The 16679-nt window shown below is 27.0% G+C and overlaps 2 protein-coding genes, 1 long non-coding RNA gene and 1 pseudogene across 5 annotated transcripts; 1 reads left to right on the top strand and 3 right to left on the bottom strand.

The window, feature by feature from the left end:
* On the bottom strand, positions 1-3478 carry LOC113551451. The gene is made up of 3 exons (XR_003405130.2): positions 3291-3478; positions 2958-3133; positions 1-1639 (listed from the first exon to the last, which is right to left on the bottom strand). It is a non-coding gene; the product is annotated as an uncharacterized LOC113551451 (long non-coding RNA).
* Positions 1723-4788, top strand: LOC113551425. 3 transcript variants are annotated; one of them, XM_026953683.2, is made up of 5 exons: positions 1723-2124; positions 2577-2691; positions 2951-3118; positions 3186-3805; positions 4527-4788. In XM_026953683.2, exons 2-5 carry the CDS (start codon positions 2652-2654, stop codon positions 4752-4754), a joined length of 1056 nt encoding a protein of 351 aa, XP_026809484.1. In that variant the 5' UTR covers positions 1723-2124; positions 2577-2651; the 3' UTR covers positions 4755-4788. The 3 variants fall into 3 exon arrangements, with proteins under 3 accessions (XP_026809484.1, XP_026809468.1, XP_026809477.1); XM_026953667.2 differs by having other exon boundaries at positions 1723-2082; XM_026953676.2 differs by lacking the exon at positions 1723-2124 and adding an exon at positions 2252-2501.
* LOC113551442 (small ubiquitin-related modifier 3) lies at positions 4746-8068 on the bottom strand. The gene is made up of 3 exons (XM_026953692.1): positions 7802-8068; positions 6959-7075; positions 4746-5216 (listed from the first exon to the last, which is right to left on the bottom strand). Exons 1-3 carry the CDS (start codon positions 7817-7819, stop codon positions 5067-5069), a joined length of 285 nt encoding a protein of 94 aa, XP_026809493.1. The 5' UTR covers positions 7820-8068; the 3' UTR covers positions 4746-5066.
* A 7256-nt stretch (positions 8069-15324) lies between these two features.
* Positions 15325-16269, bottom strand: LOC113550174 (annotated as a pseudogene).
* Positions 16270-16679: the final 410 nt, after the last annotated feature.

A 16679-nucleotide genomic window follows, 5' to 3' on the forward strand; every position in this document is an offset into this window, starting at 1 on the left:
TTTACCTAAAATATGGTATATTCGGGCGAATAAATATATACCGTTTCACGTTTGGTCAAGGGTTTTTCAACTAAAAATACCGTTTGGGTGGTATGAAAATGCTTATGATAAACACTCAACAATTAATTATTTAAATTTTCGATAATCATCAAGTGCTATTACTGAATAGCTCATTCACTCAAGCCAACCTTGACCTATTATATATACATCCTTCCAACCTTCCATTTATTGTTCTTATTGTAAATATATTTTAAACAGATTGTACAAAAAAAAATAAATATGACTAAAAAAAAAAAATTCGATAATAGTGATTAATAATGATTAGCAATAATATCATTCGTATGTCACCAGGTTTTTACCTCGCATAGGTAAAAATAATTTCACTCGCCCAAACGGTACAAATAATAGTCGACCTAACAGACTATTATTTTTTTAGTCAAAATATATTATTACCTTCGCCCAAATGACCACCGCCTGTATGAAGAAGTACTATCTATATGCTATATCATTCAGTGACGGCGTGAACTTTTTTTCGTATGAAGCAACTATACCCACTACCCGAGATTGGTAAATTGGGTCCCGGAAAAAATGGTAGTAGGTAAGTTGAGTCTCGGAAAACAAAACATATTTAGTTTTTATAGTATTATATTCTAAATAAATAATATATGGTATAAATATTGTATAAATAATATAAATCAAAATATAATATGTGGTTTTTAAAATAGCATGTTCTAAATAGATAATATAAATAATAATGTTGTAAATAATTTAAAAATTGAGTCCTGTAAACAAATATTAGTACGCATAAATATCATCTTTTAGGTAAAAACGTAAATGATAAACATTTAAACAATTAAACAATTATAAACAATTTATAATCGAGTTATTATATTATTAGTATACCTATTTCGTCATTTGTTTCCTTAAGTGTTTTTCTTTCCTGAGCGTAATTTTATGTTTTTGTATTGTACTTAGTAATTTAATATGTGTCTTAGATTGTAAGTGTAATAGTTCCCCAACAAAACAAAATTATTCAAAAGTAAATTTTATAAATACTAAATAATAAAGTTTTTAATATTTTAGACCTAGTCACATATTTTTTCGAGGGGGGGGGGCTGATCTATTTCTGTAAAATACAATTTAAGATTTTTGTAACAATTTTCATAGACCATTAAAAATTAAAATAATTTTTAAATTTTCTTAATATTTTGGGGGTGGGACCCCTGCAGATGCAGACCCCTCAATCCTCCCCTGACTATGCCATTGAGCCAGGATTCAACTTCCTGAACTTCCATCTACCTCTTACGACTGTTTTATACTCGGAACTCGGTTTCTACCACTTTCAAAATGAACACAAATTATTGCGGATTCAATTTTTTCTCCCATTTTAAACAATTTCTCAATAATATAACGAAGCATACCTAATATTTACTTAGGTATAATAGATATGTCGTTAGGTGTAACTATGGGAGTGTAAAATATAAATTATAGAATAGTCTAGCCGTTTAGATTCTGGATATTGGAGTCACTGCCAAACCCAACTCCGTTTTTGCACGAGATGGCCGCCTTATAAAATAGCTATTCACGCAGCCACTAATATAGTAATATTATAAGGTTAACATTTGTCCATCTTCATCGCCTAAATGAAAAAAATAAATTATGTTAGTATATTACAGGCTGTAAAATAATTAATTTATATTTATCAAAATTAAATTATCAGGAACAGGTATAGCCGTATAGGTATAACAGAAACAAATTAAAATCGTGATCAAAACCACTTACTAATTAGTAATTACTACCTATTTAATCTTAAGTAACCGGGTACCTACTAGTTATTTACATTTACTATTTCGTATTTATCACGTTTGGTTCAATGGGCGTTAACATAGTTTCAAATGTAGTTATTAGTTAAGATAATAATATAGTACCAACTACCAATGTATTATAAAAATATAAATGTACACACCATATAAAAGTAATAAATCCATTAGCCCCTCAGTATTCAGTACTTATCCACCTGTGAAGTAAATCAGTGGTCGTAGTAATCCTATTAAAATGACGATTATCGAACAATTAAGTGATGTACGAACATATTTGTTAAAATTATTTGATAGAATTGCTTAGGTAATAAATATTTTAAAAAAACATTGGTGTTTTCTCTTATCCACGCGTTATACTATACTAATTTAGTTTACCAGAACCAATTTTAAATTTTTAGATTTAATATAAGAGTGAATTCACTTATTTTTTTATCAAACTTTAGGTTAAGATCTTTATATTTTTATATGTCGATTAATGGTATTTTTTTACAATATTTCAATTTTTCTGGGATAATATGATGTATAAAACCACTTTAAAATTGTAAAATTTTACCATAATACCTATACTCGTTACCTATCTCAGAACTTACATTAAAATTGAATATCGTATAAAAGCCAATTAACACAGATATGTTGTTGAATTTAAGTTTGATTATATGTCAATTCACTTTAACACACTAGGTAACATAGTAAGACTAAATCTAACTGTTTACATCACAAGGTCCTACTGATTTACACAATATTAAATTATTTTAGATTCGGAAGCAATTTATATCATTTGAATCTATTCCGGAACTATGGAAAAATCAGCCGACATACTTATTAGTCCAAATGTTATTTATTATGGGTGGAGCAGTAACACTTTTACACGGTAAGATTTTAAGTATTTCAGTGCTATTAAGTAGCATACTAGCATCACAACATTATATTTGTGTAAGATGTGTCGATGTCCTGTCATACTTAGTAAGTTGAATATTAAATGCCTCATGTAAGTTTTAATAAAACTAATATAAAAATTAATATAATTTAGAAGATAGCTATTTAATTACAATTATTATAACATTTTATATAAAAACATAATTTATAAAATTATTTATGAAAACTAAAACATTGTATCATTACCATTTTAGCACTTACTAACGGAGGAAGACGTCCTTTACTTTGGTTATGCATAATTTGTCATGGTTTGGTTGTTGAGTGTATATGTTATTTCATGGATGAAATAGACAATTTTTGGCACAGTCGTGCACCAATTATGTTTTTCCGACATAGGCTTCCGTTGTATGTTATAATCTTATGTAAGTATTGAATTTCTAGGAACCAATGTAAAGTTGTATGTTTTAGACATTTTTTTTAATTTTACAGATTCAGTTTTTTATTACACAGCAATTGAAATAGCTTATAGGACAAACAAAACAAAAATAGGTTTCATAGTTACAGTAGGATTAAATGTATTGTTAATTGATTTACCATATGATATTATGGGTATCAAATTTGTCCATTGGACCTGGCACGATACTGATCCAAACATAGGGGACCGAATGTATTGGGTACCATTGACTTCTTATTATTTTCATATGGTGTTTTCTGCAAGTTTTAGTTTTTGGTTTTTCATTAAAGGTGTTGATCTTGATCAAACGTATACATCTAGAACAGAGATTTCGACTTCTCTAAAAGCAATATTCCTTAGTACACCCTGCGGAATATTATGCTTTTCTGTACTCTATCATCCATTACATGATCTGTACAACGTTCCAACACAAATAATAATTATGTTTTTAATAGCATTATACATCATGTTGTCTATTTTAAAACGCAAACCTAGACAAATGTTTAACCGTCCATTAACTATAATTTTGTACCTTATCGTGTACTATGCAACATTTTTATGTTTTGCAATATGGGGAAAACCGGAAAATGAAATTTCAATTGGACCTCATGAAGAAATCGGTCCGTGTAATATTACAGTATCATCTTTTGGAACAGTAAGTATTTATCAAGATTTAGAACTATATACAAAAAATACCTGAACTAAAAGTATCAAAAGCAGTATAAAATATTTTCTTGTCATACAGTTTTTATGATGGTTATTTCTATTCGTGCTATATGAGTAATCCATTCCATTTTTCATGAAACTTATTATAAATAATTTTAATTAAAAAAACTACAGTTCATTTATTTATGAAAACCATAAAATTTAACACATTTTTAAAATCATTAAATTATTAGTATATCATGATAGAGTTGATATAATAGTATTAAAAGGATGTTATACCCACATGAAGTGTCATCTGTCATAGCATGATGGATATTATGCAGAATAAACCATTTTACTGTCATATTCAAAATTAGAATGAATCATTCTGCTATAAAATTTAAATGTAAAAATATTATTCAGATGATAAGGTACTATGAAAGCATTTTTTATTATAATTTCAAAGCAGGTTATAAGCATTTTAAATTTTATAATAATGAACTATTATTAAATACTCATAACTTGCTTCAAATAAAGATGAAAAATCTATGTAGTCTTCTAGATAAGTTTTATCATACAATTTGATAGTAGATAAATATACTCTCATAAAACAGAAAAACATGAATAGGTATAACATCCATTTAATAAAAGAACAAATATTAAATATTAATACCCCAAGTTTTTCAAAGCCTTAGCGTTAAAATATTTTAATTTTTTTAATAATATTTTAGGAATTAAAAAAACGTAAATATTTATGTATTGAAGACTATAATGAAGATTTTGATTTCCACTGTGTAAAAGATGTACCTGCTCAACATAGCCAAATTTATACAATATGTGGAACACCTTTTAATAATCGGATTGAATATATTATTTTAATAATCACAATAATTATAATAGCATTTACACATTTTAATGAATCATTTAAAATAATAAAACAAATTAAAAAATCTCATTGATTATATCAAAAGTTTATTAAGCTAGAGAAATATGAAAATAATAATAGTATGAATAAATTTGTTTACAAATAGTTTCACAGTAAATATTTTATCTATGTTCTATACACATCAAATTTATCTGTTTATTGTAGTTAATTCTTGAAATCATTTTAGTTGATTATAAATTTGTATTATTCATAACATTTTTGTTTTAATCTGGCCAGCTTTAGTGGAAAATAGAAAATATTTGGTATAGCGGTTTCAAAAACTAATGATATACATGAAAAGTGATTTATAAATAAAATATAAACTTATACATAAAATAATAAGTAGTTAATAGTAGTTAAAATAAAAGCAACCACCAGTCTGCTGTTGGTAGACTTCAATGGTATCGCCTTCTTCCATTTCAAGAGAAGAAGGAGTATCGGCTTCACTAATTGCTTGTCCGTCAAATCGAAATCTTACTGTTGCCATAGCTAAACCCTAAAATATTACAATTTTGAATGAATTAGATTAAAAATGTTAAACTAGCACATAGGTTTAGTTAATACTATAGCTGTATAGGTGTATAAAATATTTATAATAACATTTAAAATGTATATATATTTTTAAAACAATGATTCATCATTAACATCTTGCAGTTTTTACTGTTTTTGTACACCATACTTATATTGTTTGTCTTTATCTCATAAATATATCACTTAGCAAATGTATATTAAGCAATTCACATAAAAATTATTTAGTTTTAATATTAGTTAATTAATAAACTTAACTTTGATATATTAATTTTAAAGCAAGTTACAAGAGTATACAATATTAAAATAAATTTAAAATAATTAAAATTTGCATCAATTTTAAATTATAAAAAAAAAGAACTTCATTCAGACTTCAGAATGTTGTTACCTTCAATAATATATGATTCAACACTAATATTAAAAGTAAACCATATTCAACTTAAAATTGATGTGATTGCTTCACACCTGAATGTTGTTTCAGTTTTACTAATATATAGCATATTAAAAAATGTTTCAATTTTCACACTGAATGAAAACTGTATAATATAGTTTTATGTTGTTGCTTAGTAAATATTCTTTTTTAGTATGAAAATTTTGTTGCTAACTTGGATTACAACTGCCTAGTAGTGCATTCAATTTTGTAATAATGATACTTTTTTTCTGAAATAATGAGTAATCTATACAGTTTGAAATAAAAGTTTAGTGTTGTTTAATTAAAGACAAAACTAGAAAATCGACCTAAATAGTATTGTTTTAACTTAGTTATGATAAAAATAGTAGGGTTTCTATTTCTAGAATCTAGACAATATGGTAATTAAAATTTGTTATTTTTGAGTTAATAAAACATTACATTCATACAAGTATGATATTAAAAAAAACATGAAACTAAGTTGATTTTAATTGTTTTACAGCAAATCAATTAAGTAAATCTTATTTGTATAAAATGGATACAAAAATATTCTATAAAATAAGACTAATTGAATATAACCTAAAATATACAAGTATAATTTAAAAACTATATGTATATTTTATTTACCTCCACAATGTAAGACATACAAAAATAGTGTTAGCTAAATATTTAAATTAAACGAGTCAATATTATGAATTATTTATTATAATATATATATATTACATAATATTGAGTAAAATTATTATTTGGGGTGATTTATCTAAAACCTAACTATGTAATAAATTTAATAACACCAAGTTATATTTTTTAATATATACAAAAGTAAATGGTAGACACTAATGATGAAAATTACAAAGAAATTGAGTAAAATTCAGGTAATATAACATGGTTATCATTTGTCTTATCAATGTGATAGTAAATAACTACTAATATTGATTTTCGGTAATAATTTAAAATTATGCTAACCATCAAAAATGTAATCGGAAGAAATTTACCCAACTTATGTTTGTATAACTATACACAAATAAAATGATGACCGTAAGACTTTCCACTACTTATCAGTGTAATTTTACTTTTAAATAATTGATATGGTTAGTAAAATTCAAGTAAGCAACTACAGTTGCTAAACAACCATGGTTTTGTTCACTGACAATCAGTGAGTAAATTAGCACAATTAAAATCAATACTTAAACATATTCTTGATTGAATATATTCTAATTAAATAAAAATGCCTTATTAAGTCTAAAATTTAGTTACTATTACTAATTGCAATAAATTACTTCTTAATAGCTTATACTTACAGTTCTTTCACAATAAGCATTCATGAGCTTTTTTAAAGGAGTATGTTTCTTGATCTTGAATTGAACCACAGCATTATCTTGGCCAAGAACCTTAAGATTAATGTGTTCAGGGGCGTCCTAAAATACAATTTATTTTTTAACAATGATTAATGTTTAAAAACTAACAACATTAAAATTTGTAACTGACGTTAAAATCTCATAACATAATAATTCAATAACAAGCTAATATTATTGTATCAAATACTTTTAACACACAATGTAAAATTTATTTTTAATAACCACACAATTATGAACTTATAGTCAGAAGTCGACTTATCGTGCTAAATATAATCAATGTTAACGATAATAATTGTCAACAGTAATTGAGGTAAGTAAATGATGGTGGTAAATTACAGGTTCGAGGTAAATAAATTAACTTATAAATGATACATTTTATGGTACCGCCACTTCTGGGACTATCCACATAACGACCTTCAATATGACAAAATGGCATGGTTGATCAGTACACACTATGCAGCACTGTTGAAATGTTGATTTTTAGAAAATCTTGATTATTTAACGAGACGCGTATGAAACAAACAAGCGTGTGCGAGAATGAAACGTTAACAAACCGGATTGGGAACCAACGCTAAAAATACTATACATGTTAAGATAGAAAATGCGCGGGCACGACGCTGACTTGAGCACGAGGTGTCAACACGTCCGACGCGCACAAGCATACATCAAATCAAATGGGCAACAGACGCGATAGACCGTCGATTTTTTCGTCATCCGACGCCATTACAGAACACCAACTCGTGTGTTTTTATTTTGCGCGCGCTACGCGAACTTGTTAATACTTACTCCTTTGTCTACGGCCATTTTTGATGTGTGTAAATAAATTGATTAATAGACGAACGGTGTTGAAAAAACGCGTTTGCACTGTGGTAGTGAAAATGACTGAGATACAATTTTTCGATTAAAAAAAGCCGTCAACAATTTATATTCGAAACGAATAAGGTTCGTTGGTTTGGGTATACCGGCAAGATTGATGAACAGTGTTACTCACACGCCAGACACAGACGCCAGTCGCCACAGGCAAACAACAGACAACAATAAACAAAATACAAATGGAAGCGAAATGCGAATCACTGAATGCGGCGGTTAACCGTGGTAGTTATATGGTCAATAATCATTGTTGCCGCTCGATGTATCTTTTGTTAAGTTGGTACCACCGTCGATCTGCATTACGAATACTAATGGCTTAGGGTTGCAGTGTCTACCTCGAACATTAAAACTTAAATGTTACGACGTTCAACTACACCGAATTTATATTATAATGTAGTTACTCCGAAAGGCAGTTACTAGTTGCTACAAAGTATAGATAAAGAAATTTCACAAAAAAATTAATGTTAGGTACTTCGAATTAATAAAATAATTAAATTTAGGAACTATTACAGTATTACTTATTAGTTATTACCATGATACGTTAATACCACTATATAATTTTACTGCGTTTTTATTTCATAATTTCATAACCAATAAGACAAGTAATGACCATTTTCATTAAAAAGAAAAAGTGCATATTATTATAGTTGAAGACTTGAAGTATTAACTATTTAAAACCTCTATTTTATATTTTATAATACCCAAATCTACCCGTGTATACGTTTTATCTTAAGTTATTAAAATGTTTGTAGGTACTACAGATAATAGTCCTCAAAAATGGTTTTAAAAAACAAAATAGACGTAATTTTTGAACTATTAAGAAAACGTTTTAACAAATCATTAATGTTTATAGATTAATATTAATAACTAATAACTAAATATCTTTAAAACACCATATGTGCAGCCCCCAAATTATTATAAATCCATTGCCTTGGACCCGTAGGGCAAAAAGTTAAATAAATTAAAATTTTGATTCTGAAACGTTAATTTTTTCAGAAAAATTATCCACTGAATAATTTACAGCTTATTACAGAAAAAAATACTGTCTGAGCGAATAAATAAGAATAGTAGATTCATAGATAATTAATTTATATATTGTAATATTGTATAGACCAGCCATACTCAACCTTTTTTTTATTTGGGCCACATAAAATATTTTAAAATATTATGCGGGCCGCAAATCGAAATAAATGGTACAGAAATTAAAAAAATAAAATAAAAATAAATTTATATATTGTGTATATTGTATAACATTTGAAAGTAAATTATAAAAAAATTAAATTAAATATTTATTCTAAATTAGTGTGAATTTTCATATTGAGATAGTTATCCTTAAATCCATAATCATCCTTATCGCAAGTGCGTGCGACATACTTTGATTGTTTTGTTATATTTTATATTTATAATAATATTAGTTTTGAAATTTATATTTTTTTATCAATTCAATGAGTTCGGTTCGGGCCACATATAAATCGTAGGAGGGCCGTATGCGGCCCGCGGGCTGTAGGTTGAGTATCGCCGCTGGTATAGACATATAATGATTACTGATCAGTGTTTTATACTGTGAATTGAAAAAAAAACCACATAAATAATAAGTTATCAATAATTAACTCTTAACTTTAAAAATATATTTGTATGGTTATATTATAATATAGGTAGGTACCGACAACGGCGAGAACATTAATATACATTTTGTAATTAATAAAACAAATATTCATATACTATATGTATATATGCCATATATATTTTACATAATATATATAATTAATCATTAACCCCATTTTTAAAATCTACATTATTGTCACCAGGTTATTATTTTACACAGGTACAAATAATGTCACTCAACAAACTGACTATTAGTATTTTGGTAAAAATAATTAGTCTAGGGCAGAGGACTTGTAGCTCATAAAAAGCACTTGAGCACATAAAAAGTTAAAAACCCTACAATATGCATTTTTTTTAAATTTATTTATTTGATATTTACAATTTGTGTTTGACATCATAATAGGTAAGTTGGATAATTTATGTACATGTTTGACTTGAATAATATGAAGAGGCCAACCAGTGATGGAACCCAACGTGAATTTATTTTAGATTAACAAATCTCTCCAATATTTTCTTTTTAGCCTATGGATGGGATTTATGGGTTGAGTAGATAAGATTTGCGATACTAACTGGTTAGTATGGGAAGGTAGTTTGGAATAGAAAGATCTGTAATATTTGGTAGCTAATTGGTCAATTGACTTGATTTTTAGGTCAGAGTGTAGTGAAGAGTTGGAAACAAACCAAGGAGCAGACGTTATCATATGGAGGGTAATGGACTGGAATGCTTGTATTGTGCGAATTTGGGACGGCTTAGCACAGCCCAAATTTGAATTGCATATGCCCATATCGGACGCAAGAGAGATTTATACATAATAAGCTTGGTGTGCACTGGTAGTTTTGACTTTAAAATTTTTTTTGCACCGGCGCAAAAAATGTCTAAATGCACGATTTACCATTCTCACAACACGATTGAGCAAGGTTACGATCAAACGAATAACAATAGGAATCCCAAAAACCCCCCAAAACAACACGATTGAGCACGAAAATAGGCGCCACTTTGGTACTTTTTACCGTAGAATATAAAATACATTTTTATAAATAAACATTTTTTTTTTTTTTAGTTTGTAATAATATATTATTACATATTAAGACAGAGTTTACTGGATCATTTAGTTTAGTATATTATATTGCAATTTTTTTTTCATTTATTAAGTTTATTGTCTTAACAAAATCTTTGTTTTTATAAAAAATGTTAATACAATGTTATATTACAATCATTGGCGTAACTAGTGGAGGACCTAGTGCGAACTTAACCCCCTTGTATTTGTATTAAGCCCCCCTATAAGGTTTTACTTTTTAGTCTTAATTAACCTTCAAATTATTATTTTTAACATTGGTTTTCTAAGACTATATTTATAATTAAATTAGTGTATAAAATTAAATAATAAAAAGTTGAAAAATTAAAGTAAAAAAATAAATTTAGAGTACTCCTGATATAAGCCTTTTATTTTTTATTTGCCTTTATAGTGAAGCTAATTTTTTGATTTTTGATAATACTATTTTTTTTATTATGATTACTTGCTATAGATTGAATTTTTATACGATCAACCAGAATAAAATATGCAAATACATACAAATTCGCACTTTACCTATTAGTAATCTACACAACATACGTAGGTACTACTAAAAATTTGATAACGTTGTACAACTTGTTTGTATAAACTCAATATTTATATTTTTTTATCGTGCTCAATCGGGTAATATTGTTGTTATTAATACCACGGTTTTTCGTACCTTTTTTTATTTACAGTATAAAAGATAATTAACATATCGAAAATATGAAAAATATAAGTCGCGGGAGAATACGTGGACTGACAGATGTCAACTAAACCAGTATCAATTTTTTTTTTCGATCGAATTTATAAGTGAATAGTAACTAAAATAAGTGGTATAGTATACGCGTCATAGCCCATAGTCGTGTCTAGGCCTCATTCGCAGGTCGTTCACAACAGTGGCATATCCAAGAGGATGGGGTTACTGCACTAGAATTATAGTTATTATATACTAGATATTATAATTTTTATTTTTATAGTCGTATAAACAAGTCCACATGATGAAAATTAAAAAAAATGTATATGAAATCAGAAACTGAGAAAAAAATAAGATTATATTATACACCATAATTTATAATGTAAGTTAGATCAAATTTCGCAGGTCATGCTGCAGGACAGGGAAGACTCGTGATTTTGAGGGTCATCTAGAAAAAGCACGTGCTTGTAGGCAGTCAAAAACCATATTATATTAATATGTTATTATATAAGACAAACATTAAAAATAAATAAAGTTTGATCTAAACATATATTGTTTAAAATAAAAATGTCGATGACCGGTGTGGAAAATATCATAGTATTTTTTAAGGAGCAATATTTAGGCAGTTCATATTACATGCATATTTAAACGGTATCATTGTGTGAGTAGTGAATGTGTGTAATCCATTATCTGTATCATTATCGGGTTGTCGTACCATCAGCGACGGCGCCTACCTATCGGTTGCAATGGTATTCTATATCTATTATACTCAGAACTACGATGATAATATGTAATAATAAAAATAAATATATATTATTTTATCTCCGTGTATTTAATTTACATTTATTTACCCAACCGGTACATCGAACACTTATAATAAGTGGCTATAAATGATGTTTCAATATAATACTAATTATATATTTAAATATAAAAACACATCAGAAAAAAATAAGTATTTAAATGCACAGTACTAATTAATACGTCAATCACATTATTATTTCATAAAAAATATATCTCAAAATTATAAAATATATTAAATATTTAAATGGCATAATATACATATGTAAAATATGCCCTAAATCAAAAAGAACTCAAAATATACATTTAAATATAAAATTAAATTTCAAAACTATACCGTGAGTTCACATATTTAGGGAACACTGCATTTCTCAGCCGGATTATGATTGAATAAATCAAATTTTTAATCCTCTTGGTACGCGCTTGTGCAATACCTATAACTTATATTTTTTAAATGACAATTAATGTTTTTGATACTAAATTTGGATAGACTGTGATTTTATTAAGTCATTTTGACTTATTAACCATAGCACAAAAACCAAAATTGACCGAATAAGAGCCATTTTAATTTTAATAAATAGTACATTTTTACAATTCATTAAAATGCATAAAACCATTTAAAATTATTTATTATATTGGTTACTTTTTGAATATTTTTTACATATTTTGTTTTTAAAATATTAAAATATGAAATGAGTAATGACACTATGAACTTGTTTTTTTTTTAAATAACTTTTTTAATCTAGATTTTGAACAAACTACCATCTTACTTCATTGATCATTTTAAAGTAAATATAGCGATAATATTTAATTTTACATTTCATATTTCTTTAGGATTTGTATTTCTGTTAATTCATTTAAAGCTGAAATTGCCGTCGCTTAAAATTTTATAATACAAGTATAGTACCCACCGTTTTTTCTAAATCGTAATTCCCGAAAAAACTTTTTCTTGATTGGTATTTTATCCAAAAATCCAAAAACTTAAAACATTTTTCCCCGACGGTTATTACTTATTATTATACCGGAATAACATTTTTAAAATTTTGTTATAACTAGGAGCTATAGTGGCTAGGTGTGCATTATAATTTATCAATTTTAAAATGTTTAATGATAACACTATAACATTTATTATGTTATTGATTTTATAAACTAATTTTTATTTTTCATATACATTATAAATTATAATTTATCGTTTTTAATATCGATTCAGGAAAAAAGCGTTAGAGACAAAAGATTTCAGATTTTCGAATAAAATATACCGTTCGGGAAAAAGTTAATTAGGGAATTTTGATTTAAGAAAAATACCGGTAACCAATCCAAACGGCAAACATAACAGCAGATAACTTAAAGTTTTTTTTACATGAAAATGTTTAACCAAATTTGTTTCATTTTTATAAAATAGCTTTAGCATTACCAATTAGTTCCTTTACGTGGAGAGAATCTTCTCTGCTATGCGCCGGATAAAAACGTGGTTACAAACGTTTATGTCCCAAGATAAATTCAATAAAGTGTTTATCTTGTATATAGAAAAAAACGATACCAAAAATATTAATAAGGAGGCTAGGTATTCTTAAGAAATTTAAAAATTAATATAAATAATAAATACATTAATATAGAAAAAAATGTTATTAATACATAAATTAAAATATAGTTTTGTTAAATAAATAAATTTGAAGTATTTTTTATACATCTTCTAAAATAAATGTTACAATAAAATTATAAAATGTACATGTAGGGGGTACGGGGAGCGAAGCCCTCCGCGGGTCTGTTTTATGTTTATAATTTTAGCGCTCCCTTCTAACAAGCCAAATTTACACCTATGCCACGATTTAAAATATTTATATATTAAAACTTGATGAATCCAATTAACTATCAAGTTTTAAACTTAATGATATAAGCACAATTTATTGTCGCACGTAAATCTTAGAAACTAATACTAAGATTAAAGATTTAGGGCTGCATGTTACTTGCGTTCCAAATGTTCGGACGAAACTTACTTATCATATTTATTGACGGATTATTTGCGTTCCAAACGATAATTTCGTTTACAATATGATTGAGAACGTTAGAAATATAAAAATTAAGCGCAATAGTCAAAAATGTATCGGCGAATTTGACATCTATATAATTTAATAAATTAAGATAAATACCTTATACTACCTCCCATAGTGGAATGTATTTTAGAGATATACAAGTACACATAAATACGACTATATGAGTTTATTTATATACAGAGTGTTTCAAAAGTCTTCATCCGATTACAAATTTATATAGCTCGGCAATCGTTAGCCGCAAGTAAATTATCCATATATTAATCAAAAGATAACTTGAAATAAACTTAGTTATCTAATCTTTTCATAAGTATATGGGTCGTTTACTGGTGGCTAACGTTTGCCGAACTATATACATTTGTAATCGGATGAAGACTTTTGATACACTCTGTAGAGTTCTAAAATAGCGATTTTGTGAAATATTTCAAATTTTTTTTAATATAGGTAACAATTTACCATAGATAATAAAAGAATGGATAGGCCATCAGGCCTTATCGCACGGGCATGAATATTATTTTACTTTGAGGTTACAAGGGGTTTTATTGGGGTATCATTGTGAAATAAAATAGGTAAATGATAATACCCCTTACTATAGTGAGAGCACTATATAAAAGCAGGCTGTTTCTAGTGTCTCTCATCCACATTCCAGCACGCAAACCCCTATGTTGTTAATATAGGAATGGCCTATCCATTTTTTTATTATCTATGCAATTTATGTACCTATACCTATGTTTTTTTCTTATATAAGTATGCCAGATGCCTAACTGTAAAATTAAATCGTTACGAAATTATCATTCGAGATATGCGATTAACACATCAATAAATATAACAGTGAGAAAGAAACGCCACTGAGAATCGTTTATTCATATTCTCAATTATGCAATCTGATATAGAAAAATAAGCGTGAAATCTGAAACATTCGTTTCTTACAAAAACATGAAATATTTCGTAGAAAACACTTGATAATAAATAATAATGAAAAAATATACTTCAATTTAAGAAAATAATTATGGAATATTACCACGGATTTGTCAAATTAAAATTCGTTGAACAGTTTGATACGCACGCCCCACTTAGATATTTATTCAATTCATCTATATAATAATTTTCTATCTATTGGTTGCTACTAGATATATAAATTCAGTGCCGTAGACAGGAATTTTATATGAGGGGGGGTTTATTATAATAATAACATGCAATAGTAAATTAAGAAAAAATAACACATTATTTATATTTTTCTCTTTTTTTTGTTAGTTCGTCCAGTACTTCTTCCGGTGTTATTTCAATATGTCGACAGTAGCTCAAAAGCACTAATCCATTTAAACGATCCTATTTAGAGTAGTGTTTAATTAATAAAATAAAAATAAATATATATAATTATTCTAATTATATATTAATATAACATTATAACATTAATATAATTATATATTCTAATTTCTAATTATTCTTTCATGCTATTTCTGAGATAGGTCTTTACTTTTTTAAACTGGAAAAAGTTCTTTCTGGCGTGGCAGTAGATACTGGCAGTGTGCATAAAATTTTTAACAGTATAAATATATTTGGAAATATTACAGGATCACAATGCTTAATAGCATCTAATGTATTTGATTTAATCACTTCATCACTACCAACTGCTACACGCTTGCCTTTTGTTTCCAAATTTGTAGCTCACAGATTACCGTAGTCAAATCAATTTGTGGTAGATAAAAAGAAACTAGAGTCTCAAAATCTGTATGATCCGAATTAGTGTCATCAAACAAACACTGAAAACACGAAATATTGTTTTGATTGTTTAGAATTAAAATGTATAAGAAGTTAATCATTGATATAGTTTTCGATACTTATACCTTTGAAAATATTTTGGTGAGCTAAGAATCTTTCATTTAATTGATGTATAAAAGATTGAATGAAAGGGATACATATTCTGGATCATCACTTGATATTAAATAGTTAGAACGGTGTTTTCGACGGTTTATTAACCGTTTGACTGATATTTCAAAGTCTAACATCTCAGCCAATCTCTATTTCAAAATATAATTTTTAAAAAAATGTATAAAATATATTAGTAGTTTTAAATATTTGAAATAAATTTATATACTTTCTATGTTTTAAGGGGGGTTTGAACCCTCTAACCCCCTCGTGTTTACGGCCCTGTATACATTTACATCTTATTACAGGCATTTTCATGTATTTGTGGTAATGTAACTCCTACAGCATTAGGGCAGTTTTCTGTCACGCTGAATTGAACTAACTAAATAGGCAATAATTTGAATGCCTACTATTGATTAAACAATGTTACCCAATAGAGTAGGTATGTTAGACAGATGGCACACAATATTTACTGTTTAGTAGATATTTATTATTTACTAATAATAATTTGTCTTATCTTATGACACTAATTATAGGTACCTGGTATCTCATCTATCTCATTTTTGTAGATTTGTTAGTTAATAAGTCTATTAAATTAATTTACAGTTTACTGTGATATTATTTTAGTTTAATTTAATGATGGATAATAATAATTATAACTTTAAAAATATTGAAACATACTTTTACTGTAAAAGTTAAATTTTGTAATTTTCTTACACTAT

The sequence above is a fragment of the Rhopalosiphum maidis genome, chromosome 1 (assembly GCF_003676215.2).
Source record: "Rhopalosiphum maidis isolate BTI-1 chromosome 1, ASM367621v3, whole genome shotgun sequence".
NCBI classification, from domain to species: domain Eukaryota; kingdom Metazoa; phylum Arthropoda; class Insecta; order Hemiptera; family Aphididae; genus Rhopalosiphum; species Rhopalosiphum maidis.